This window comes from Physeter macrocephalus, chromosome 9, assembly GCF_002837175.3.
Source record: "Physeter macrocephalus isolate SW-GA chromosome 9, ASM283717v5, whole genome shotgun sequence".
NCBI classification, from domain to species: domain Eukaryota; kingdom Metazoa; phylum Chordata; class Mammalia; order Artiodactyla; family Physeteridae; genus Physeter; species Physeter macrocephalus.
In genome coordinates, this window is record NC_041222.1 from 43,571,225 (window position 1) to 43,599,199 (window position 27,975).

General features: G+C 39.9%; 1 protein-coding gene across 2 annotated transcripts in view; it reads left to right on the forward strand.

Annotated features, from left to right (window-relative positions):
- DOCK8 (dedicator of cytokinesis 8) overlaps window positions 1–27,975 on the forward strand; it is a 227,161-nt gene that overhangs the window by 37,535 nt on the left and 161,651 nt on the right. For both annotated transcript variants that reach the window (XR_008618228.1, XM_024126730.3), the window contains exons 2-4: window positions 10,476–10,578; window positions 22,466–22,641; window positions 25,370–25,441. Coding sequence is in view for 1 of the 2 variants with exons in the window: in XM_024126730.3 (XP_023982498.1) it covers window positions 10,476–10,578; window positions 22,466–22,641; window positions 25,370–25,441 (351 nt within the window). In the remaining variant the exon portion in view is untranslated. The remainder of the gene's footprint in view (window positions 1–10,475; window positions 10,579–22,465; window positions 22,642–25,369; window positions 25,442–27,975) is intronic.

The window sequence follows — 27,975 nt, forward strand, 5'->3', positions numbered from 1 at the left end:
TCTCTGCACTTCCTGGACTTGATTAACTATTTCCTTTCCCATGTTAGGGAAGTTTTCAACTATAATCTTTTCAAATATTTTCTCAGTCTCTTTCTTTTACTCCTTTTCTTCTGGGACCCCTATAATTCGAATGTTGGTACATTTAATGTTGTACCAGAGTTCTCTGAGACTGTCCCAATTCTTTTCATTCGTTTTTCTTTATTGCGCTCTACGGTAGTTATTTCCACTCTTTCGTCTTCCAGGTCACGTATCTGTTCTTCTGCCTCAGTTATTCTGCTATTGATTCCTTCTAGACAATTATTAATTTCATTTATTGTGCTGTTCATCATTGTTTGTTTGGTCTTTAGTTCTTCTAGGTCCCTGTTAAATGTTTCTCGTATTTTCTCCATTCTATCTCCAAGGTTTTGGATCATCTTTACTATCATTACTGTGAATTCTTTTTCATGTAGACTGCCTCTTTCCTCTTCATTTGTTTGGTCTGGTGGGGTTTTACCTTGCTCCTTCATCTGCTGCATATTTCTCTGTTTTCTCATTTTGTTTAACTTACTGTGTTTGGGGTCTCCTTTTCGCAGGCTCTAGGTTTGTAGTTCCCATTTCTCATGTCTGCCCCCAGTGGGTGAGGTTTGTTCAGTGTCTTGGGTAGGCTTTCTGGTGGAGGGGACCAATGCCTGTGTTCTGGTGGTTGGGGCTGGATCTTGACTTTCTGGTGGGCAGGACCGCATCTGGTGATGTGTTTTGGGGTGTCTGTGAACTTAGTATGATTTTAGGCAGCCTCTCTGCTAGTGGATTTGGCTGTGTTCCTGTCTTGCTCTTTGTTTGGCATGGGGTGTCCAGCACTGGAGCTTGCAGGCCGTTGGGTGGAGCTGGGTCTTAGTGTTGAGATGGAGATCTCTGGGAGAGCTCATGCTGATTGATATTACGTGGGGCCGGGATGTCTCTGGTGGTCCAATGTCCTGAACATGGCTCTCCCACCTCGGAGGCTCAGGCCTGACACCAGGCCGGAGCAACAAGACCCTGTCAGCCACAAGGCTGTGTGACTTAGGATAGTTGTTAAATAATTCTGAATTTCAGTTTTATCACCTGAATAAAGAATATCTGATATGCTTTCAGGGTGCAGTTCTGGGTATCTGTATAATTGCTTTATCCATTCAGTCGTTGATAGGCACTTAGGTTGTTTCCATATCTTGGCTATTGTAAATACTGCTGTGGTGAAAATGGGATTGCATATATCCTTTTGAAGTAGTGTTTTCATTTTCTTTGGATAAATATCCAGAAGTAGAATTGCTAGGTCATATGGCCCCTCTATTCATGATTTTTTGAGGAAACTCCATACTGCTTTCCATAGTGGCTGCACAAATTTTCATTCTTACCAACAGTGCACAAGGGTTCTCTTTTCTCCACATCCTTGACAACACTTGTTATTTGTTGTCTTTTTGATAACAGCCATTCTAACAGATGTGAGGTGCTATCTCATTGTGGTTTTGATATGCATTTCCCTGATGACTAAGGATGTTGAACATCTTTTCATGTACCTTTCTTTTTTTCGGAAAATGTCTATTCAGATCTTCTGCCCATTTTAAAATCAGATTATTTGGTTTTTTTTGCTGTTGAGTTGTATAAGTTCTTTATATATTTTTGGATATTAGCCCCTTATCAGATATATGATTTGCAAATATTTTCTCCCATTCATCAGGTTGCCTTTTCATTTTGTTCATAGTTTCCTTTACTGTTCAAAAGCTTTTTGGTTTGATGTAGTCCCATTGTTTATTTTTGCTTTTGTTGCTTAGGCTTTGGGAGTCAGATTAAAAAAATCATTGCCAAGACCTATGTCCAGGAGCTTATTACCTGTGTTTTCTTCAGGACTTTTATGGTTTCAGGTCCTATGTTCAAGTCTTTATTTGAGTTTAAATGTACGCTTCTACTTTATTTTTTTTCTATTTTTCAATCTGTCTCTTGTTTCCATAGAGGTTACAATACATACTTGACTTATTAAAATTCTAATATTAGTGTTTTTTATCATTTCATAGACAATGCAGGAACTTTAGAATATATGAACTCCATTTACCCCTCCCACCTTTTATATAATCGTTGATGTATATTTTAAATTCCACATTATTATCATTATTTTTTACAGTCATTATCATTTAGATTTACTCACATATTTACCCTTTTGATGCACTTCATTGCTTTCAGCACTTCTGTGCTTCCAACTGGGATCACTTTCCTTCTGCCTGAAGAACTCTCTTTACTATTTCTTTTAGTATGGCTCTGTTGGTAATAAATTCTCTCAGTTTTTGTTTATCTGATGAAATCTTTATCCTTTATTTATGAAGGATATTTTCACTGGGTAGAAAATTCTATATTGGTAGTTGTTTTCTTTCAACACTTTAAAGATTGACATTGCATTGGTTTTGGACTTTACTTTTTCAGTTGAGAATTCAGTTATTACTCTTACTGTTCCACTTCCAAGGTAGTGTGTCTTTTCCCCAAATGTTTTTTAAGAGTATTAAAATTTCTCTTTGGGGGATTTCCCTGGTGGCACAGTCATTAAAGAATCCACCTGCCAATGCAGGAGACATGGGTTCGAGCCCCGGTCTGGGAAGATCCCACATGCCACAGAGCAACTAAACCCATGCAGCACAACTACTGAGCCTGCACTCTAGAGCCTGCGAGCCAAACTACTGAGCCCGCGAGCCACAGCTAGTGAGCCCATGTGCCACAGCTACTGAAGCCCATGTACTCTAGGGCCCGTGTTCTGCAACTACTGAGCCTGCGAGCCACAACTACTGAGCCCACGTGGCACCACTACTGAAGTCCGCATGCTCTAGGGCCCGTTTGCCACAACAACTGAGCCCGCTTGCTGCAACTACTGAAGCCTGTGCACCTAGAGCCCGTGCTCTGCAACAAGAGAAGCCACTGCAATGAGAAGCCCACGCACCACAATGAAGAGTATCCTCCACTTGCTGCAAGTGAAGAAAGCCCACACACAGCATAGAAGACCCAACACAGCCAAAAATAAATAAATAAATAAATAAATTAGTTAATTAAAATTTCTCTTTGATTTTCAGCAGTTTTACTATGATGGGTCTAGGTTTGATTTTCTCTGTATTGATTGTTTTTTTTAAACATCTTATTGGAGTATAATTGCTTTACAATGGTGTGTTAGTTTCTGTTTTTTTCTGTATTGATTCTGATTGGGGTTTGTAGAGCTGTACAAATGTACATCTTGGTTATTTTTGTCAGCAAGTTTTCTTTAAATGTCACTTCTGCTCCTGTTATGTTTCTCTTCTTCTTTTGGGACTTCAGTTTACATATGTTAGATCTGTTTCTTTATGTCTCAACACATTTTTCTGGAGAACCCCTTTTTTTTTTTTTGTGGTACGCGGGCCTCTCACTGCTGTGGCCTCTTCCGTTGCGGAGCACAGGCTCCGGACGCGCAGGCCCAGCGGCCATGGCTGACGGGCCCAGCCGCTCTGTGGCATGTGGGATCCTCCGAGACCGGGGCACGAACCCGTGTCCCCTGCATTGGCAGGCGGACTCTCAACCACTGCGCCACCAGGGAAGCCCATGGAGAACCCCTTTTTAACAACCAGTTACAAATAAAAAGCACTCAGTATTTACAGGTGTTCTTTTAGGTGATTATGCTGCCTCAGTAGTAGGTGGTGATAATGGCAGGAGAAAAACTAACTTACAAGGTGATATCTGGGGGCTGGGGGGAGGAGATCCCTTAGAGAATCACTGAAGACACTAAGAAATGCTTCTTCTCTAGGCTTGCTGCAGGAATCCTCAAACACTGCAGTCATCTAATAAATATTCTTTTGTATGCAGAGGAATTTTCCAAGTGAAAGAGATCTGGGACGCCCCTGTGAGGGAGAAACAAGTTCCACAGCTTGTTATTAGGGGCAAACTTCTGTTTGTAGTCATGTTTCCACCTGTTGAGTCATCTTTACAGAAGTTGTACATTTATGGCATGTCTGTTTATGAGAAGAGATGGAAAATATGAGAAACTCTTAAAACTTGAAATTTTTATTTTGAAACCTCAGCATGATGAACTTCTGAGGAATTCATTGTTGAAAACGTATGCATGTATGTATATGCAAGGATGGAGATAGATAGATATAGATATATAAATAATATATAATATTATTTATAGCTATATAAATAATGTATATTATTAATACATATATAATATGTATAATATATCTATAGCTGTATATTATATAACATTATATATTATATACATATAGATTTTGCCACAGAAATTCATTTTGTAGCCTTTTAAATTTAAAGATGTACTTCACTAAAAGTATCTGAGGAGGCATCTCAGAAAAAGCCTTAGATCATTTTTATATGGTCAACTCCAGGAACTACTCAGTCTTGAGCCAGCTCTGTGTTTTCAGACGTTATCCATGCCCCAAACTGTGATCCAACTGTGTTATTTACATCATTCAGAGCTAGTTTTTCTACATACATACAGCAAATTTTAAAAGCTTTATTATTGTTTTTATACAGCACTGCCCTAAACTTATAATTCAGGAAGTTTGGGGGCTAACATTCTTTCACCATTTACTTGTAAATCATTTCTAGTTCTGAACAGTGCCTCTTTGGCAAGGTTTAATTATATAATGTGCTTGTGGCTACATCCATATATATGCCACCCACAAATGCCTCTACTTATTATTTATTACCAGTTGTGTACTTTACACTTTGTAGTTGTTGAGGGTTTAATAGTCAGTTGTTAGTTACTAAGAGTAACTATATGTAAACTAAGAGTAAATTATATGTTTGCTTTTCTTTATTCCACTCCTTTCGCTATTGTTTAAAACATGTCAGATTCAGGAAGACCCTAAACCTCTTTAAACACTTATAGACGAGGTTTTTTTCTTGAATCAGTTTTAAAATCCTCCCAAACATTTTGGCTGCTGGCCATACCAGCATACAGTGTGAAAGAATTTTCTTTTAGGGATGAAAGCCAGAGAGAAGCCTTCTGGGGCTGTTCGGTTTCCTAGCAGAGCTGCTGGTGTAGATGACAGTGCCGAATGTTCCACTTGGAGAGGCTTAAGCATCTTTGCCAGTTAGATCTGGAAAGGTGCCCAGGAGATCGTATAGCCCAGCCCCTTCATTTTACATGTAATGAAACTAAAACCCAGCTTGGTCAACTGATGTACTTGAATTCAAAACAGCTGGCAAATGGCAAAGCTCAGGACTAAGTCACTGAGTTCACACTCTTTTACTTTGCTCTTCTAGCTATGTCTGTTGTAAAGAAACAGGGCAGCCCAAATACTGCCCTGTTAAAATGCAGGGTTAAAATACTTGAAGTAGGAGTATAGAAACCTAATGTCTGGATATCATGAAATGGTTAAAAAAAATGCTTGAAATGCATTTTTTTTTCCAATCAGGCCTGTTCCTACTGATTTTTTTTTTTTTTTTTTCCAAAATATGGTTCCAAAGTCCCCTTTTCCTGGAAGCCTCCTAAGCATTCCGAGACTGAGTTAGTAACTCCCTCCTCTTTGCTCACAAGGCACTGTGCACATTCCTGTGTATAATACATGCTTATCATATTGTATTATAATTATTCAATTATCCATCTGCCCTCCGCCCTGCCACCTACTGGACTGAACTTCCAGGAACAGCAGCAGTGTCTTCTTGGACTTCAGTCCCTAGCACTTGGCAGAGAGTCTGGCACTGTGTGTGCCCTCATTGTTTTTATGAATGAATGAATCAACCAACCACTCTCTCATAGACTTGCCCCATCAGTGAATCTTATGCTTTCTTGGACATAAAAATCACCTGGAGGTGCTGGTTAAAAATGCATTTTTTCCAGGCCACACCACAGGAGTGGGGCAGGTTCTAAGAATCTGCCTTTTTACTAAGCAGCTGATGATTTGATGCAAATGGTCCATAGGCCACACTTAGCAAGCTCTGCCCAATCATTAATTCCACTGATACTTAGTTCCAACTGTATATATCACAACAATCTGTCCATCTGAATAAAAACATAGAGCTTTGCTACCCACCCCATTCTACCATTCTGACCCCAGAGTAGGGGTATCGACGTTTGCAGAAATAAAGAAGATAATATTTATAAAGCATTTCAAGTTATTAGAAGAAGGCTATCTTAGCTCATCAGGGAAATATGATATAAATCTAGCATCATAAAAATTATCTTAGACATGTTGAATTTGACCTGAGACTCAAATGCAGAGGAAATAAAACCCCCATGTAATACCTGCATGGACACCACACCTATAGGAGCTCTTTCCCTGGTTGGGTTCTCTTATTTGTGTTCCGTATCAGTAAATCTAATAGCTGATATTTACATAATTTTTAAAAATCCCCAGTAGTGCATCTATGCCTGCATGGCACTTTATAGGTACACACTATTTTTTTAAATGATGACTTTAAGCAACTTTATAGGAGAAAGAGCTGAATTGGGGTAGTTATTTAACTCCCTCTATATAACTACCAGAAACATTTATGAACCTTCTGGTATATTTATTTATACATATATTGTTGAATATTTGTATTCAGTTCCTCATATTACTTTTTACTTGTAACTTCTTTCTTTATGTACATTTCCATACAAATATTTAAATGGTAAAATCATATTTCATGTATTTTATGCGGTTATGTACTTAGTGTTCTCTCTAATGTTGGATGCCTTGGTTATTTTCAGTTATTTGCTATCATATACAGAGTTCTTATGTTCATTTTTGTTCAAATTATATTTTTGTCTGTATAAATTCCATGGGGTATATTCCCATGAAAGAGTAACAACAGTTTTAGAGTTCTTGTCACATGTTACAGTATTATTTTCCAAAGACACGACACCAATATACAACCCCACAGGGGTTTTCCCACAGCTTGACCAACATGTAATTTTATCATTCCAGCCTATTTTTGCTAGGTTAAATGTACGTAGGGCCTCTCCAGAGCTATTTTATTTTGAAGTTCTTTAAGTGAATACAAAGCAATTCATTCCACGTGTGACGATTCATTGTTTTCATTTTAAGGACAAACAATTCATCTCCTTATTTGACGGTTTTGAAGGGACAGGTTTACTTGCCTTTTGTAGGATTGATTCTGTAGGGATAGGAAATAGGCTTGGGGCAGGCTTGACATGTCAGGGAAAAAGATGAATTATATAGCTCTGAATCAGGAAGCTTATGTGAAGGATTGAAACAGGAACTCCAGCTGTTTGTGAAGGGTTGGGGGGCAGGAACATTCTGATGGCATGATGAAAAGTATTGCAGCTTTGTTAGACAGCCAATTTTACTTCAAAATGAAAACAAGAACCTGTACCTCCTGCCATTCTATGATTCTCTCACGATGCCACTTCATGTCGGCATGTTCACTTTCATGAACGTTTTCAGATATTCCCAATTCAGGTAGACCCCTCTGGTCTATGACAGGAAAGGCTTGAGAATGGCCAGAAAACTAAAACTCATTGTTTTTTTTTGTTTTTTTTTTTTTTTTTTTGTGGTAACCCGGCTCCCCTGCACCGGCAGGCGGACGCGCAACCACTGCGCCACCAGGGAAGCCCCAAAACTCATTGTTTGAGAGGCCCTGGGGGGAAGACCTGGAAGCAGAAATCACAGGAGCAGTCAGTCTTATCTGTGAAAAGTCAGCTCAGTCACAGAAAAGGACCTTTGCTTGGATGTCTCTGCCCTTTGTGACTATGGTCACCTTCTGAAATAAGCAAATAAGTGATTGCTCTGCTGGCTTGGGTTCCTGTGATGCCAGAAACAAGATACAATGGGGTTTATGCAAGATGGGCGTTTTGTTTTGGATAGTTGTCTAGGCTGTTGATTTTTTTAGAAATCGTGACTGCCAAACTTGTAATGAAAATGAGCCTCGAGCACTGGGGATCAAAATCTGAAAGTTTTCCTCCATTCTTGGTCATGCTAAATTCTTGCCTTCACTCTTGTCTCTGTAGAATACTTACACACACACACACACACACACACACACACACACACACACAGACGTATACACAGCACACATTTATATCTCTATCAGCTTTATTTAGAAATAATTCAGATACCACACAATTCACACATATACACAATTCAGTGTTTTTTAGTATATTCACAGAGTTGTGCATCCATCACCACAATTAATTTTAGAACATTTTCATTACCCCTAAAAGAAACTTCAGTCCCATTACTCTATAGATTTGCTTATTCTGGACATTTCATGTAAGGAATTATACAATATGTGGTCTCTTGGTTTAGCTTCTTCGACTGAATGTAATGTTTTCAAGGTTCATCCATGTTGTGGTATGTATCAGTACTTCTTTCACTTTTTTATTGCTGAATAATAGTCCATGTATGACATACCACATTTTGTTTATCCATTCATCAGTTGATGGACATTTAGGTTGTTTCCACATTTTGGCTACTATAAATAATGCTGCTATGAGCATTTATGTATAAGCTTTGTGTGGAAGTATGTTTTCCTTTTTCTTGGATATAAACCTAGGAGTGGGTTTGCTGGGATATATGGGAGCTCTATGTTTAGCTTTTTGAGGAACTGCCAGACTGTTTTCCAAAGCAGGAACACAATTTTACATTTCCACCAACAATGTATGACTGCTTCGATTTCTTCATGTCCTCACCAATACTCATTAATACTGCATTTTGTTTATCCATTCATCAGTTGATGGACATTTAGGTTGTTTCCACATTTTGGCTACTATAAATAATGCTGCTATGAGCATTTATGTATAAGCTTTGTGTGGAAGTATGTTTTCCTTTTTCTTGGATATAAACCTAGGAGTGGGTTTGCTGGGATATATGGGAGCTCTATGTTTAGCTTTTTGAGGAACTGCCAGACTGTTTTCCAAAGCAGGAACACAATTTTACATTTCCACCAACAATGTATGACTGCTTCGATTTCTTCATGTCCTCACCAATACTCATTACTGCCCATCTTTTTTTGGTTTATCCACCTTAGTGGTTGTGAAGTGGTATCTCATTGTGATTTTGATTTGCATTTCCTTGATGGATAATAGACTGCTTACTCCTTATCCTAGTATTTTCTCATACTTTAAAAAAATAGAGGAAGAAAATACTTCGGGAAATGAAGGAGTACAATTACTACGGGCTGCTATAACTTCTCTGGGGGTTCACATCTCGTTGCATCATAGTGTAAGGGGCCGCTGCTGACAAGAATGTGCTCCCGCCATTTTCTTCCTTATATCCATTCATCATTAAGGATCCTGGAAAGGAGAGAGAATTGTCTTACGTTGGGTTATGTGCCCATCCCTTTGATTTGTGGTTTTACCTGTACAACATGAGTGTGCCAATCCTGAAAGGAGATTGAGGTGCTCTTGGGTTGGGAGAACGGATGCCACAGGTGCGGCCAGGACAGGTTTCCTGCCTCTCTGGATGCACCACATTACTAAGATTGGGAGCCAAGCAGGTCATGTCAGAAACCTCATCATGCAGAAAAATGAATAATTATGCCCTAGCATACTTTATAATGGAGAAAATATAAGATTTATTTATAATATTTAAATATTTTATTTTAAGTTATAATTTTTAAAATGTGTATATCTCTTTGTTGGACATGCAGCATGTTTCAAATAGGGTCTCATTTGATCCTCAGTAATGCCAGTTTCTAGTTATTTTCTATAGTGGCCTCATGGTGGTTTAAGTACACTTTTGTGAACTAGGCTAAGAATCCAGATACCAAAGACTGACTTAATGAGAAAATGTGTTCTGAGTTACAAACAGATGACCAACAAGTGAGTGCACAAAAGTCAACCTGCTCATAATCCGGGATATCACTTGTCGGTAACCCCTGCCAGCAGGTGTGCGTAGACAGTGGAGAGCGACTCTCCTCTGCTCGGTTCCCGGCTACAGGGATGTTGTCTGAGGGCTCAGCAGTGTCACTGAGGCTGACTCAAAGGATGACTCACTAGGAGTGGTTTGAAACAAATACAGTCCTTGGAATTCCAGGTAGCATCTCAGGTGCCTGTGGGGAGGTGGAAGTGTTCATATAACAGGTCGCTGGCATTTTCTGTGAAAGCAGGCAGCGACCATAAGGGCTCAACTGCTTGAAGGAGAGTGACTGGTTCAAGATGGCGGCTTGGGGTTTAAAGGACTCTCATCAGAGGCCAGATGTCCTCATGTGGAGAAAATGCCTTTGAATGGCTTGGGAAGAAAGAGCCAAGTCCCCTGGATTTTTTCCTTGGGTTGCAAACTCTTCTTCCTCCTCATGCTGTCATCCTTCCAGTATTGGGCAAGAGCCATAACTGCAGACGTCCTGGCTTCTGTGAACTTCTCAAGAGTGTATATTATCATCCAAAAGCTCTAGTGTCTACCCACAGGCCACTGAGGACATTTTAGTCAGTTCTGCTGGTCACCCGGCTAAGGAATAAGTTTTATAACATGCTATCAAAGATTGTATCTATAATTGTGATGATGTTTTAAAATAACCACTTCATTTAGATTTTTCTGTTTTAACCCAAGGTATTCTTCTGCGGAAATAAGGAAACAGTTTACCCTCCCACCAAACCTTGGCCAGTACCATCGACAAAGCATAAGTACCTCTGGCTTCCCCTCTCTTCAACTAGTAAGTATGAGTTACAGGTTTGCTTAGAGAATGGTCAAGGGCAGAAGTGCCCAGCGTATACTTTAGCTTCCTAAGTCTTAGATTTTCCCACCGATACCTTACATCACCAACCGCCAGTTCCTGGCTCTGCACTGCTTTTTGACATCAATTCCCCTCTCTCCCTCCATCCACTAGGGCTGGGAATACAAAGTGGATCTCCAGGGACTATGATTCTGAAGTCTCTGGACTCAGTGGACTTCCAGGCTATTTGATTTCACCCAAATTATGATTCATATTTTGGGGAGGGGAAGGATTAGCCTGGAAACTTAAAACCATTTGTAACATGCTTTTATTGGAAAAAAATGTATTCCCAAATCTGAAAAGCCAAGTTATGAACCTTAAGCTTTTTAAATAATTTTTTTGGAAGTGTAATTTACATACAATAAAATTTCACTCATTTGTAGGTGTTTGAGGAATTTGGCCAATTTATAGTTAACCTGTACTCAGTCAAGATATAGAACTGTTTCTTTACCCTAAAAAAGTCCCATCATGCCCCTTTGCAGTGGGTCTCCTCTCCCAACCCTCAGCCAGCAGCCCTAGGCAATCGCCAATACCCTTCTGTCATCATAATTTTGCCTTCTCTGGAACTTCATGTCCGTGGAATCAGACCGTACAAACCTTCATTTTTAAAACACACTCCCCCTTTTAAGTTGAAGATTGTCTACATTTTTATATTAACGCCAATTGTTGAGTGTGTATACATATTTTATGTTATTTGAGGACTAAATGCGAGGCGTGTGCCCGGTGGGTTAAATCTGACTTAAATGAGATAGTTTATAAAACCAGAAGTGAGTCTTCACTTCCTTTTTAAGAGAGCTACAGCCTCCACTGTACTCACTTCCCCTCACAGCACAGCCCCACTTTCTTGCTCGTTCTCGTGGTTATCTTAAGGAGATTAGGTTATTTTTTCTTTCTCACTTATTACTTCAAAACCACTTCTGCTCTTAGAAATTTTGTAACCTTGCACTCAGTTTCCTGTAGCCGCCATTTTGCCTCCTGTAACAGTTTCCACGCCGTGTAACTGTGTATCTTTTGAAGGTATGTTTACTGGAGTGATTTGTGGTTCTTTCTGTAGGATAATTTGTGTGTTGTGTCACTGATGAAATAGTAGTACTAAAAAATGTATAGCACCTTTTACTGCAAGAGGTAACTTTCGATGACAGTTCTTTAAAAAATCTACTTATGACTTCGGTGGCTTGTTCAACTGCCCTTTTTATTTGTACTTTTCCTGTCTGTTTCAGAGTCACAGATTATAATAAAAGCACACCAAGGGCATAATGTCCGTGCTTTCAGATGTATTAGATACGCTTTAATTCAAGATAAATTAGATATGCTTTTTGGTTTCATGTGGTGCTGGTATAGATTTCATTGAAAACCAAAAAAAAAATTTTTTTTTAAATTTCTGACTCAAATTGTCTTCCAAAATATGCAAAATGCAGTTAAAAAGTGACTGGATACATTTTTAAATCTTAAACAAGGTGGGGGAGGTGGGGTTTGGTGCTTTGCTTCTTTGTAAATTCAGACTGCAGCTTTCTGCAGTAGTTGTCTTGAGAAATAGTGTGGACCTCACTATTAAGAGGCTTTAAGGAAGTTTAACTCAGGCTTTAACCCCTTAGCTACACACTAGCTGCAGCCTGAAATTCCTTCAGGAGAAATCTTTTTTATTTAAAGTCACAAATTTTAAAATTTGTTTCTTATTTTTGCAGGCGCTCTTTTGGTAGTTATGCCGCATAATCAGGTTTTGACAAAAGTGAATTTGGCTGAATTACTTCATTAGCTAGGTGGTAGAGTTAACATGTGGCTTAACTTCTAATAGAATATGTCAAAGAAATAGCAAAAATGTTTAACTATACCTGAATCATGTGGTCCTGTCATAATTTCTACCCGGTTCTATTTGCAAATAAATAGCCTTTAAAATGTATTTCTCCTGGTTAATTCCAGTTTGGTCTTCTGAATATTTTCCCCCAGACCTCTACCCCAGCTTCAGCACAGTGTACTGACCCTGCTCCTTCTTGTTAACTGCCTGAAGACCTGGTGGAATGAGAGAGCAAAAGTCTGCATTTGATTCCTCTTTTGTTTTTTAAATGCAAGGACTCTCAGGAAATCCCAGCACACTAATGTTTACCTGATGGTCTTGTTGTAATGTCAGAATGAAGTGGCTGTTCTTTCCCTTGAGTCATCTTCCCGAATGAAGGTTCCTCCAACAAAAAATCATCCACTTACATGGTGATTTCCCTTTTGCTGAAAAAAATTATTTTCTTTCATAGAAAGATAATGGGACATTTCAGGAAGATTTATTTCTGGCAAGGCAGAGGAGTAGTTTATCACCTAAAGACTCTCACCCTGAAGCACCTTTAAAAAAAACTTTTCTTAAATGAGAAGCCATAGACTGTTCATTGTATGATTTTAGACGATTGGAAAATTTGATTAAGTCCGTTTTGACCTTTATTTCCCTTACCTTTGTTTATAGAACCACCATTTCAACAACCCCACATGCTGATATAAATGTTTAATTTTTAAAAGTATTTAATTGGCACCACATTATTTATTTTAATTTTTATTTTATATTGGAGTAGAGTTGATTTACAATGCTGTGCTAGTTTCAGGTGTACAGCAAAGAGATTCCGTTACATATATACATATATTCATTCTTTTTCAGATTCTTTTCCCATATAGGTTATTAAAGCATATTGAGTAGAGTTTCCCGTGGTATACAGTAGGTCCTTGTTGACTTTCTATTTCATATATAGTAGCGTGTATCTGTTAATCCCAAACTCCTAATTTATCTCTCCACCCCCTTTCCCCTTTAGTAACCATAAGTTTGTTTCTGAAGTCCGTGAGTCTGTTTCTGTTTTGTAAATAAGTTCATTTGTATCATTTTTTAAGATTCCACATATAAGTGATATCATAGGATATTTGCCTTTCTCTGACTTACTTCACTTAGTATGATATTCTCTGGGTCCATCCATGTTGCTGCAAATGGCATTATTTCATTCATTTTATGGCTGAACAGTATTCCATTGTATATATGTACCACATCTTCTTTATCCATTCATCTGTTGATGGACATTTAAGTTGCTTCCATGTCTTGGTTATTGTAAATTGTGATGCAATGAACATTGGGGTGCATGTATCTTTTTGAAGTATGGTTTTCTCTGGATATATGCCCAGGAGTGGGATTGCTGGATCGTATGGTAATTCTATTTTTAGTTTCTTAAGGAACCTCCATACTGTTCTCCAAAGTGGCTGTATCAATTTACATTCCCAACAACAGTGTAGGAGGGTTCCCTTTTCTCCACACCCTCTCCAGCATTTACTGTTTGTAGACGTTTGATGATGGTCTTTCTGACCAATGTGAGGTGAAACCTCATTGTAGTTTTGATTTGAATTTTTCTAATAATTAGCAATGTTGAGCATCTTTTCATTGCTTTTTGGAAACCAGCACCAAGTTATTTAAAACCCAATCAATTATACCTTGTTGTTTTGCAAGAGGCTGGAACTTGCAGTCAGATGGATCTGGGGTGGAGCATAACTGTCACTTATTAGTTACATAATTTGGGGCAAGTTAAGTAACCTTGATGAAGGCTTCAGTTTCTTCATGTGCGCTATGGGCATGGTAATGCTACCGCTATTAGGGTTAATAAAGAATGATAAAGTAGATGCTGTGTACATAGAGGCTAATGTTGCTGTCTATTTATACGGCACTATGGAGGCACTGTGGGAGATTTCAAGAAGATGAATAGGAGATGGTTTTGCCTCTTAAGGGCCTTATAATATATTCGGGAAGGCAGATAATACGGAGAATCCATGCTGGCTTTGGGTGTGGTAGGTGTTCAGAGGAGAGAAAGATCCAAGATAAAAGAGGAGGTAAAGGCTTGAAGGGGGAGGTTGAGAAGATTTAGAGGAAGGTTCTCAGACCTGGCTCTCATTAGAATCACCTGAGACCATTAGAAACATACCTGTGGCCTATCATAGAACAATTACATCAAAATCCCTAGGGTTGGGGTCCAGGTATCAGTATTTTAAAGTTCCATGGGACTTTAACATGTGGTCCAGGTTGAGGATCATTTAAAGAACCTATACGTTGATAGATAGAAGTAGTCCAAATAGGAGGAAGAACATAAGAAAGGTAAAGTTTCTTTTGTTGTCCTGGTTGCTGTGAATTTCAGAAAATGTAGTAAGCGAGGACTACTTGCTAATCCTGTGAATATATTTTTATATAAATATAGCGGATTCTGTCCTAAATCTGATAAATCAAATGAGAGGAAGGTTGCGTTTGATTTTGTGGGTATGTGTGTGTGCATGTGTGTATGTGTGGTGTTACTGGGTTTTTGTTTTTTTAACCCTAATTGTAAATGTTAGCTGTGGTGATTGTGTAAACGTGCATTTTCAAAGTAGAGAAAATATTTTAAAATTTTGCATTTTTGAGTATGAAGAGGATTCACCATTTAGAGTTGGTTTTATAAAACAAAATGCAATGATTACAGACTTGCCCTGGGTCTTTTTTTTTTTTTCAGTACGCGGGACTCTCACTGTTGTGGCCTCTCCCGTTGCGGGGCACAGGGTCCAGACGCGCAGGCTCAGCGGCCACGGCTCACGGGCCCAGCCGCTCCGCGGCATATGGGATCTTCCCGGACCGGGGCACGAACCCTTGTCTCCTGCATCGGCAGGCGGACTCTCAACCACTGCACCACCAGGGAAGCCCCCCTGGGTCTTTTTGACACTCCTAATACTCCCATCAGAGTCCTTTGTGGCCAGTGCCAAAGAGGGGCTTGTGAATAGAATCACCTGTGCATCACCCATTGGCCTTGGAATTCTCCATTGCCACAGCTATGTGAATAGGTTGGCCAGACCCCCTCTGATGCCAATCATCTATAAAGGCAAACAACTATATATTAGTTGTCTTCATTAAGATGAAACTGTAAAATAGTAAAACTATTTTTCTGATTATTCAAAGTAGAAAGGAGAGTAAAGCATACAAGAGAAGAAAGGTAGGTCTTCTTTGCCCTAAGTTAGAAAGGATTTGAGATACTGTGTGCATGGTTAATAACTTAACTTACATTTTTATAGAGGAAAAGTCTTATTTTTAAAAGTGAGAATGGAAAAACTCTGAAGTAAAATGGAATGAATCAGCTGGATCATAACAGCTCTGGCTGAAGAGAAGGATGTAGAAAGCCACATCCTGGATATAAATCAAAACACTATGGTTACACGACATGTTTGTATATAACAGTTACAGGGGAAAGAAAAAAGGAGGTCTCATACCTTAGAAAGCATTCTTTTTTGTTTCGTGTTTAAGCTTCTCTGCAATAAAACAACCTTTTTTTTTAACCACTAAGGATGATCTAAATGGTGGCTCACTCGATAAACGTGGTCTTTTTTATTTTTCCTTTGTGCTTCATCTTTCAAAGAAGTTGGACTATCCTTAGGTTTCATTGATTTCACTGGAGGGGACATGATGGAAAATGAAGATTTCATTACAATTTTCATGCAAATTCATAGTGGAAGGCAAAATGAAAGAGTGCCACCCTGCAAGCAGAGCATGAATGTCATTACTGTCACTGTAAAGCAGAGGAATCAAATCAGTCTTGGTAAGATTAGATTGATGTCCATTGTGGCATGTCAGTATCTTCCATGCAGTGGCATCAGTGGAAGATTGCCATTGGTGGAAACAGGGAAATATTCCTTAATCTAAGCCATGAAGTACTTTGAAATATTGAAGCCAGAAGAGCTTTACTGCCTTCTGCTCTGTTTACTTAAAGATAGTAGAGAGCCAAGAGGATTGCTTTACATATTCATATATTCAGGAAACATGTATTGGGTCTCACTCTGTGCCAGGAGCTGGGGATACAGTAGTGAATGTAACAAAGTGTCTATCTTCATTGCTTACATTCTGGAATGAGAGACATAGACAAATAAGTGAATGTAGACTATCTCAAGGGGTAGTAAGTGCTTTGAAGAATGAAACGTGGATAGGGAATAGAGAGTGACACAGCAGAGAGCACTATTTTATTTTTTTTTATTTTTTTGCGGTACGTGGGCCTCTCACCGCTGTTGCCCCTCCCGTTGCGGAGCACAGGCTCAGCGGCCACGGCTCACGGGCCCAGCCGCTCCGCGGCATGTGGGATCCTCCCGGACCGGGGCACGAACCCGTGTCCCCTGCATCGGCAGGCGAACTGTCAACCGCTGCGCCACCAGGGAAGCCCGAGCGCACTATTTTAGATTGAGTGGTCTGTGAAGGCTTGGAGGTCTGGAAAGGAGACACTTGGGAAGAATTCTGAATGAACTTAACAGGTATTTGAAGGAAGAATATTCGATTTAGAAGAAACAGCAGGGTCAAAGTCCCCAGGGCAAGAGCATGTGGCATATGCTCCAGAAACAGTAAGGATGCAGACAGTGAGCTGAGCAGAGTGGGCAAGAAGAGATGGAACCGAAGAGGAATCAAGCCTGGGTCATAGGCCTCAGAGGCCAGGGAAGAACTTTGGCTCTTACTTGGATTAAGATGGGAAGTCACTGGAAGCACAGGCTCAGCACCATCTGAATTTTTATTATAAAGGTTGCTTAGAGGGTTCTTTTTATAAAGATCACTCTGGCTGCTAAGTGAAGAATAGACCCGGGTGGGGAGGGCAGTTAGGAAATTGTCACAGTAACTCAACAAAACAATGGTGGTGCTTTGGAATAGGGTGGTGGCAGTAGAAAGGTGAGAAGTGGTTGGATTCTGGATATATTTCAGAAGTAAAGTGGATAGGATTTTCTGATAGATAATATGCAGAATGTAAGAAAAAGAGAGAAATCAACATTGACTCCAAAGATTTTGCCCTGGGCAGCTGGTGGAGTGGAATCGCCACTTGCTGAGATGCACAGACCTGGAAAATATGGGAAGAGCAGATCAGCAGGAAAGTTAAGTCATTTTGAATTTGTTAGGTTTGAGAGTCCTGTTAGATCACCAAGGTGCGATGCTGAGATGTAACTGGAAAAATCAACCTGAATATCAGGGCAAAGGTAGAGGCTACAGATATATAGCTATAATTTTAAAAAGAAAGAAAAAGAAGGTATTTAAAGTCATGGGCATAGATGAGATCATATGGGAGTAAATTCAGATTGGGGAGAGAAGCTCTTTTAGGACTGAACCCTAGGGCTCTGCAAAGGAGAAGGAGAACCTAGGAAAAGTCATGTCCCAAAGGTAGAGTGACCAAGTGTCTGTTCCAGTTTGCTGGACTGCGGGGTTTCCTGGTACATGGACTTTCAGAGATTGGGACACACTAGGACAGTTGGTCCCTCTCCATGTGAAGAAAGTGTTTCAAGAAGGAAGGAGTGATTAACTGTCCAGTGCTATAGATTAACCAGGAATGAGCAACAGCCAAAGAATTTGGCAACATGGAAGTCTTGGGTGACTTTGACCAAGACTCGTCTCTCATGAACAGCCAAGTTGATTTGAGGAGCACCCACCACAGGGATAAACATGCATGAGGGTACAAGGCCAGGGCATTTGGAAGCTTCCCCAGTGTTGTAACAAAGGACCCAGGTCTTTTGTGATTACCTGTGTGATTTGGACCAAGTTATTTAACTTCTCTGTTTTTCAGTATCCTTATTTGTGAAATATTGTCCAGATTTGTTATTTTAATCATCTATCAGTGTGATGACAGCATACTATGCTGTGCTAAGGCTACATAGATTAATTTTAAACAGACATAGTTCTGATGCTGTAGAAATTTTCAGCTTCAAAACAAATTGAATCCTACCCCGTGTCAGGAGAACTAGCCCTTGATGTGCATTTGGGGACAAGGAAAAACTTGAACCCTCTTCATTAAAAATGAATATTTGTCTCTGAATAATTTAAGCTTTTAGAGTATTTATACTTTTTGTGTATTTCTAGTCTTCTATTGATCAGACATCTGAAGAAAATAGCTACAAAGAAAGACTGCACGAATCTTCACTAGAGGAGTGTTGAAAATTGATTGAGGGCATTGACTGTGTCTCCTTGTCCTAGTGCTGGACCGCTTAGGACCCCAGCGAGTATTTGCTGAATGAGTGAAAGTTGGTGTATTATTCTAGATTCAACCAGAGCAGTGGAACTGGTAGGAGATGCATCTTCATGTGTATTAAGGAATTGATTGCAGGGAATTGGTTCACCCACTGGTGGTGGCTAAGCAAGCCTGGAGTCCACGGGGCATTCAGGAAGGCAAGATCACAGCAAGCTGGAACTCCACGGGCATGAGCTGAAGCCTGGAGCCCTGAACTTCCAGAGAGCCTCCACTCTCTTTGAAAAGACATCCAACTGATTAAGTCAGGCCACCCAGGCTAATCTCCCTTTTGATTATCTTAAAGTCAACTGGTTAGAGACTTTAATTACATTGGTAATATCACTTCACAGCAGCACCTAAATTAGTGTTTGATTGTATCAGTAGGTGTGTGTATGCTACAGAATAGCTGCAGTCTCCCTTCTGTCCTCCAGTTCTGACAAGAGAAAACCCCTGTAGCCAACCACGACTGAAAGAATACTAGGAAGGGAATTTGGAGGAATGAGCCAAGTTGACACATCACAAAGCCATCACAATCAAAGCCTGATATAGGATAATTTGCAGTCTTAAGTTGTTTTGTTTTTAAAAAAGGGGTTTTTTTGTTTGTTTTTATTTTGATTATTTAGGGTTTTTTCTTTTATTATTTTAACAAATGATAGACATGATGTGATAATTCCTTGTATAAGATGACCTTGACATTACTTTGGATCATACCATTTAAACTAGTCTTGAGTCTCCACTGACTAGGAGGAGGCCACATATAACTCAGTAGCAGAGAAAACAGAAAGAGTAAATTTTCACATTTGGCTTTTACGCTCCCAAGAGCCCAAGGGACTGACCTCAGAACATCCCCCTCCAGCCCCATTCCCAAACTTCAGCCCCCAGTGAAATGCAAAACCACTGTAAATCTCTTCAATATTTGTTTACCCCTAAATGTATGTGTTAATTGCTTAATAATAAAACCTACTCTTGAGATTGACTTCAGATAGTTTAGAGAACAGAAATCTCTTTTGGTTCCTGGTTATTTGAATATGCAAGAGGAACTTGCTTGGAGGCCTAGGTAACAGTAGTTGGCCTCTCCACCCACTTGCCAACAGCAGGACTAGTTTACATCTCTTTTGGAATGAACAGTTTCCTCCCTTGTTAGTTTCAGCATAGAAAGGGTAGTGGTGACTCGTTATTAAATGCCAGCTTATGTGTAGTGCTAGAATGATACTCAAGAATTCTATCATTATGGCTTATTCTTATCGTCTATTCAGTCCTGAAGTAGATTCAGACCGTAAGAGTTTATGACTTTATGATCAACTGTGGGGTTTTGTTGGGGTTTTTTTTTGTTGTTTTTTTTTGTGGTACGCGGGCCTCTCACTGCTGTGGCCCCTCCCGTCGCGGAGCACAGGCTCCGGACGCGCAGGCTCAGCGGCCATGGCTCACGGGCCCAGCCGCTCCGCGGCAGGTGGGATCTTCCCGGACCGGCATCGGCAGGCGGACCCTCAACCACTGCGCCACCAGGGAAGCCCATCAACTGTGTTTATTGCTTTTGGCACATTGCCGCACAGTTAGTGCTCAGTGATGACACTGTATTCTTTGTCATAGCTCCCCCCTCCAAAGATAGCATTATTTTGTATGTGAGAAGGTGGCAAGTTTCCCCGTCTCACAGTTGACTCAAGGTCTGGGGAAAGAGGCATGAGAGTAGCTTCCTGTATTCATCTTTATCCCTAAGGGCCAACTCAGTGACTTGCATTTAGTAGATGTTCAGCAAGTAATTGAACTTGCTGATGAAGTTCAAAAATGGACTCAGCTATCGTTTGCCCCCCGGCTCTTCGGCAGCCTGTCCTGTAGGTAACAGGTGCCAGTAGCAGCCAGGTTTTTCTTATCCCTTGTAGCTTTGAATTTTAGGGACATGATAATACTTTGGCTGGACCTAAATTTTTTTCTCTCTGATGATTTCACACAAATGCCATTTCTCTGTGGAAGCTTCTACCTACTATTGGTTGGCCAAAAAGTGCCTTTGGGATTTTTTTCCGTTAAGATGTTACAGAAAAACCCAAAGGCACTTTTTGGCCAACCCAATAGTTATTAGTGCTAGTGTCACATTGTTTCAAATGTGCTTCAATATAATTTTTCAGTATATCTTTTCAATGCCTCTGCTTGAATAATTGATATTCTTCATGATAAATTTACGTTTAGTATCACTTAGTTAATCAGTTAATCAGTCTTTTTGCAAACTGTCCCCACCTGGCTTCTGCATAGCCTGATCTGCAGTTCTCTGAGCCCCTGATGGTCCCAGCTGCTTCATTTTGAGAGGCCCCTCTAAGGACTGTGGTCCTTTCCTTAGCTGACTTCCAGGTCCCCGGTCAGAGCCCAGGGAAAGAAATTTCCTTGTCTTCAGTCACACTTTGTGGGAGCCTTGGGGAACCAGGGGAGTGTCTGTGCTCTCTCCTACTGAAGAATGTCCTGCTGCCTTCTCTTCTGCCCCTTTTGGTCCTGCTGGCATAGGGCATTATGTAAGCCAGCCACTTCAAGAATCTCAGACAAGGAGGGCATGTTTGCTCACTTCTCAGCTTCGTCCTCACTCTTTCACGTGTCACTCAGGTCTTCACCACCACCAGGGACACAAAGGTGGGAGGAGACAGGGCAAGCCACACTTACCTTCTCTAATCTTCTTGCCTCTTCCATGGCACTTTGTTCCTCTTCTCTAACCTGGAGCCTTACATCTAGCCTGGTGTATGGTTTCAGGGTGATGAAAAACCGGTTTTGTCAGCATTTCCTTTGGATTTGTCCTTGTTTCAGAGCGAGGCAGTACAAGTCAAGAATCTGGGGTGTTTGTTGGACTGATGACTCCAAATAGTCTGCCATAAATGAGCACCACAGAGCTACTATTATTATTATTACTACTACTACTACCACTACTACACATGTCAACTTGATCTAAGTGATTCTTTTATTCCCTTAAGGCAGTGGTTTCCTGAGTCTAAGTGGATTTCACAGCTAGAAAAAAATATTTGTTGAATTGCCAGCTTTTTCTTTTATCACCTGAGGAAAACTATTTTTTCCTACTTCTATTACCACCTACTTCTATCATTTCTTTTACACCCCCACTATGGAAGGATATAATTGAAGAGATTAAAAAAAAAAAGGCAGTCCTTTTCAAGCAAGTACATTTAGCCTTATGAAAACTCAGCCAGTTGCCCTTAGTTTGCTCATTTAACTGCAGTCACTGAAAATTCTTCCCAACCGGCACCAGGCAGTGCAGCAGCATTTGGAAATCACTGCCTTGGAGTGTCCCAGCCACCCAGCCTGGTTCACTGTGGGCCTTGATTACGAATGAAGTGCCTTCAAGAATCAATGTATAGGATAACTCAGGCCAAAGAAAGCACTGTACCTAAATACTCAGACAGAAGAACTGTCGAGTTTGCCTGAATTTCTAGAAAATTGCCTCCGATTCGCTGCTTCACTGTATTTGGGTAAACGTGGCCCCAGAGAGCTTTTGCATGAGAAATAAAAATGCAGCAAAGCCTTGTGATCTCATTTTGGATCTTCTCAGGAATCCTCATCAAGATGCAATTAAGCAGAGAAAAATTCTACCTTGGGGTGTGATTTTAATTACTCACTGTGTTCTGACTTGACTTTCCATGCTGTGTTTCTTTTCCTTTGCATATCACCACTTCTGTGTTTGACAGCTTCTCTAAAGACAGCCCCACTTAGTTGTACATGAAGAGCGAAGTGCTTACTGGGAGGAGAGGGAGGACAGGGCACACATCTCCTGTCACCTTAGTGCTTTTACCCTAAACCGTGTGGGAACCTCTTTTTCCTTTCCCTGCCCCCAGCCTCAGTTTTATGACCCAGTGGAGCCAGTGGACTTTGAAGGACTTCTGATGACACACCTGAACAGCCTGGATGTGGAGCTTGTCCAAGAGCTGGGAGACTTCTCCGAAGACGACTTGGACGTGGTGTTCACGCCAAAGGAATGTCGAACTTTGCAACCCTCTTTGCCGGAGGAAGGGTAAATTGCTTTCTTAAAATGTGGATGGGATTATGATGATCATGGCTGTTCTTGGTTAGGGAGAGATGCCCTAATTCTGGACTTCTCTTACAAGTAACATGACTCAGACCTATCAAGATGGGCAGGATGTACTACTGTGGTACTGTCACCTACATGTAGATAGATTTTGAACTGGTTTGACCAGAGGCTTTGAAAAACCATGTGGGGACTAAGCCAGTTAAAGGGCTGCAGTGGGACAAAATCGACTGCTTAAGAAGAGGTGAAGAGTGCAGGCTCTGGACCCAGACTGCCCGGGTCAGCTCAGTGACTGTGGGCGAGTCATGTGACCTCAGGAGGCCTCAGTTTTTCCGTTTGTAAAAATAATAATTATTAAAATGCCTCCATGCAGGAGCATTTTAATTGTTTCCATATGTGAGACTGGATCAAGTCACAAAAGTAAGTCCAATCCACATTTCTTGAGCATCTACTATGTGCTGAGAACTGGGATAAAAAGATGAATAAGGCAAAGTTCTTTCTTTTGAAGCAAGTCTTGTCAAGCGGCAAAACAATGGGGAAAGCTCTGTAGTGTGAATATGTGAATAGCTGCTTAGGGTTGAGTTTCTACAGTGGGTTAATCGATGTGTTTACAGGTGTCAGCATTAGCCCTCAGTATCAAATGATGGAATTATATTTAGATGAAACTCCTGTTATTTCCATAGTATAACAAGCAGTGTCTCTTTGGAGATTTAGGATGAACTTTTATTTGCATTCATCTTCAAAACCAAATTAAGATTCACATCCTCCTGATGTGAATCTTTCAACCTTTTCCTCTTCCCCAAAAAGTCCTGGAAATGAGATCATGAAACACGGCCTCTGCCCTCATTACTCGGGGATATTCCAGTTCTATTTTGGATTTTATTTCATCACAGTTTAAGAAGGTTAGATGACAGTGATAGGGTATTATTTGACCCTTTGCTCTTTGTTTAGACAGTTCTCATTCATATAGAAGAGCTCACCATATGCTCTGCTCTAACATTTTGAAGATACTCACTTCCCAGAAAACAAAATCATGGTGATTCTTGGGAAACATTTTTCCCTATTGTCAGTCCATTTATTCAGATGTGACTTTCATATAGGTAACATCTATTATTGTTACCTTTGGTAGAGAATAATTTAATTTCTTTGTGTAAAATATATGGTTAATTGTCTTCAGATGAGATCAGAATCTTGGAAAATCCTGTTTAAAATACTTACAATAAGTTTACAGGTAGGAGGATTTTGATTTTTTTTTGAAATTTGATAGAAGAGGTAATTTTTTTCTTAACATCAGTTTTTGAGCATAATATTGCCTTGTCACCAGAATTGATAACTAACACGTTATCTGTCTGATGGCTTTCAAATACCCTCTACTATTTCAATCGTTGCCCAAAAGTCTTGTGTATAATTAAAGCCTAGGAAGGTATCATCATCATCAGAGTAAACGACAGCTGACTCCTGTTGAACCCCAGTGCCTATCCGAGAACTTGATGTTGAGCTGTGATAGTGTAGTGGGTATAAACCTGCACTCCCAGGTGAGTGGCCTGGGGTCGGTTCCCTGCTCTTCCACTTGCTGAGTGACTTTGAGAAAGATCTTTTCATCTCATCCCTCTGCAAAATGAAAATAGTAATAACGTCTGTTCTATGGAGCTGATTGACATTAACTGAATTCATACATGTAGAGGGATTGCATCAGTGCCTAGGGCAGAATGAATGGCACACAAGTGTGAATTATCACAGGTAAGGTCTTATTATGTGCCAGACGCTTTTCTAAGCACTTCACACACTGACTTCATCTTCATCACAGCTCTCCAAGGGAGCACTGCACGATTACTATCACCACTTACGGTGAGGAAACTGAGGCACAGAAGGGTTGAGTGACTGGCCCAAGGTCACGTAAGCAATGGGGCTGGGATTTGAGTAGTCAGGGCCCAGGGACCACTTGTCTGACTTCTACAGTATTCCATCTACAACTAACAGCCAGTCCACAATGTGGGTACTGTTCTTACCCTCTTTCTACAAACCAGAAAATTAAAACTTAGAGCACTTAGACCTATTTATCTGTAGTACCAACACATTTGGAAGAACAGCAAAAAAAACAAAAAACAAAAAACAAACAAAAAATAACCTTTGCTACTGTGGGGAAGTCGTGATTTCTAAATTTCCAGACTCCGAAGCACTCTAAGAGTTTGTCTCATGACACATTCTATGCAGTAGACAAGAGCTGCCCGAATTAATAATCACCGACCAAAGCCAGGGCCTGCCAGCTCCTCAAAGTACAACTCCTCTTCTTCATGGCTTTCAAAAAGGAAAACATGTATGTCCTAACAAGGTTACACGTGAGCAAAAAATATGCCCAGATTACCCCGGAAGAGACTGGTATTTATACTTCTTCTTCTTGTTTTGTGTGTGATTACAGCTAGTTCTTCCTATCTTGTGTCGGAATGCCTTCAGGGATAGATAATGGTCTAATACGATTCTATGTAATAAAGAAAACCCACAAAGCATAAAATGCCAAAGTTTGTCTCATCAAAGTAAAAATGTTACTGCCTCAGGAATACTTCAGACACTTGAAAGGATTGGATAACAATGCCCTTCCCATTCTCAGTTGATGTGGATTTGACATCATGCTGCTCTCCTTGGTTATGATAAAGGATTGCTTTGTTGTGTTTACCTGGTAATAACATTTTTATGTTGTTTTCCACCTCATTAGGGTTGAACTGGACCCTCACGTCAGGGACTGCGTTCAGACCTATATTCGGGAGTGGCTAATTGTGAATCGGAAGTAAGTTCATTTTTTTCCCTCTTTACATATATACTTACTTTATATCGTTACCTTTTTATAACTTTTTTAAAAAAATTAATAAACTTTTTTTAGAACAGTTTAGGCTTACAAGAAAATTGATTAGAAAGAAGTACTGAGAGTTCTCATATACTACCTCCCACACACATTTCCCCCTATTATTGATGTATTGGGTTTTTTTGTGTGTGTGAGGTTTTTATGTCCTTGAATGACCATGAATATTGATTTTGGGGATTCCAAGTAAATTTTAGCAAGTAGGCAAATTTGCAAATGCAAAATCCCTGAATAATGAGCATTGACTGTATCTTGTATCACTCTCCCGCTCAAACACCTTCTAAGGCTCTCTATTTCCTACTATATCAAATATAAACACCACCTGCTTGCCTTTCAAGGGCTTTAATAATCTGGCCCAACTCTATCTGTTAAAACGTATTTCCCTTAACTCCTGGAGCCTCTTCCTTTCTCTGAGCCTGCGTCAATTCCTCACTGTTGCACCACATGACTGACTCAGTCCTCTCTCCACACCTTTGCTCTTGCTGTCTCCCCTCTGGGCATGCTCTCCCTTCTTTCATCTGTCTACCCAATCCTACCCATGGATAAAAGATCATATCAAATTTCTATCGTCTTCGTGCAGCTTTCTCTGACTAATTTATCCTTCCTTGGATGAGTCTTACTTAAGTGTGGCATATTTGGTACAATTGATGAGCCAGTGTTGATCCATTATTATTAACTAAAGTCCATAGTTTACAGTAGGGCTTATTTTTTGTGTTTGCATTCTGTGGTTTTGACAAATGTAAAATGACGTTTATCTGTCACTGGAGTGTCATACTGAATAGTTTCACTGCCCTAAAAATCCCCTCTGTGCCATCTGGTCATCCCTCCCTGGCAACCACTTATCTTTTTACTGTCTCCACAGTTTTGCCTTCTTTCTCCATGTCTTTTCGTGGCTTGATAGCTCCTTTCTTTCTTCGCTGAATAATATTCCACTGCATGGATTTACTATAGTTGGTTCATCCATTCACCTACTGAAGGAGAAAGTTACATTTTAAACACAAAGAATAGAGCCCTTTTACTTCTATTCTGATGAATTCTTGGGGTGGGTGGGTGTGGGTATTAATGAATGGAAATTTGGCCTCAGATTCAAAGGGCACATTTCAATTTATGACCAAGAAATAAATTACTTGCTTGCCTTCTAGTCAAAAAGGCCCTTCTCTCCTGGGTTAATTAAATGTCCTATGACATTGTCCTGAGCTTTTTGTCTCCATGCCAATGACCTGGAGAGTACCCTCTAATGAGAAGCATCTACCCACACTGGAATTCGCAACCTGTATGTGTGTACGTGTTGGGGAGCTGGCTAGGGAGAGTCTGCAATCAGGGACACATCTCACTAGAGAAACATCAGAGAACCTGTGACAACACACAGGTAGTTTGAAATTCTGATATCCTCACCTCTCCTATACTCCAGTAAGAATTACTGTTCTGTGGGATAAGTGATGAAAGACTTTGGAAGTTGGGTTTTATCCAGCTCCTGGAAGTGTGCCATTGAATTTGTGCTGATGTGTTTTGGAGTAATGTCAGTATGCATACTATTTTCAGTAGCTGAGAAAGAGAAAACTTCACTTGTATAAAGTAATTAAGAGAAAGTTAGATGCTAATCCATCATCTGTTCTAACTTGAATAGAAAACCAAGTTTGCCGGGCAGTCAAATAAGATTATACTTTGCTGGTAATAAATAAAAGATTTCAGAACAAGTTGTTCTCATGCTTTTAAATGTTATAATTAGAGGTACTTTCTGGATATGAAGGTTTGAAAGAAATCTGTGAAGGGACAATAAATAGAAAGGTCCATTTTACTACGTTTGGTTTTTGTTTTCTATTTGGGACACTGCACTTTTTCATTCTTCATGGCAATTCCCATTGGAATTTTTTTTTCTCTATCTTGAACAAACTTAAAGGACTCTTTTTAGAATACTTGTTGTAAAAATTTTGGAGATCGTAGCGAAACAAAAAGAGAAAACAAAAATCACTCAATTTCACTATAGACAGATAACCACCATTAACATTTGATGTGTTGCCTTTGCATCATATTTCTTTGTATATATTTGTATAAAAATTAAGTCAGGTTATGATACTATTTTGCAGCATGCTTTTTCAGTCTTCACAGTAAGTGGTAACTATCTCTTTGCTATTAAATATTCTTCCTCAAGATAATTTTTAATGGTTGTATAATGTATTTATACAAAAATTTATTTAAACAATTTTAATGTTTAGATGATCCCCTGTTTTTCATTGTTATACCCAGTATAGCAGCATTCTTGTGTATAGTTATGGTTTTTTCCCTTTGGAATAAATTCCTACAAGAGGAGTTTCTGTGTGTTTAAGTGTATGCACAAATTTAAGGAGTTGGGAATAATCTATCAGAAAGATTATTAGCAAGATATGCATGAATCCTCAAGAATATTGGATGTTATCTTTTTTTTTTTTTTTTTTTGTGGTATGCGGGCCTCCCTCTGCTGC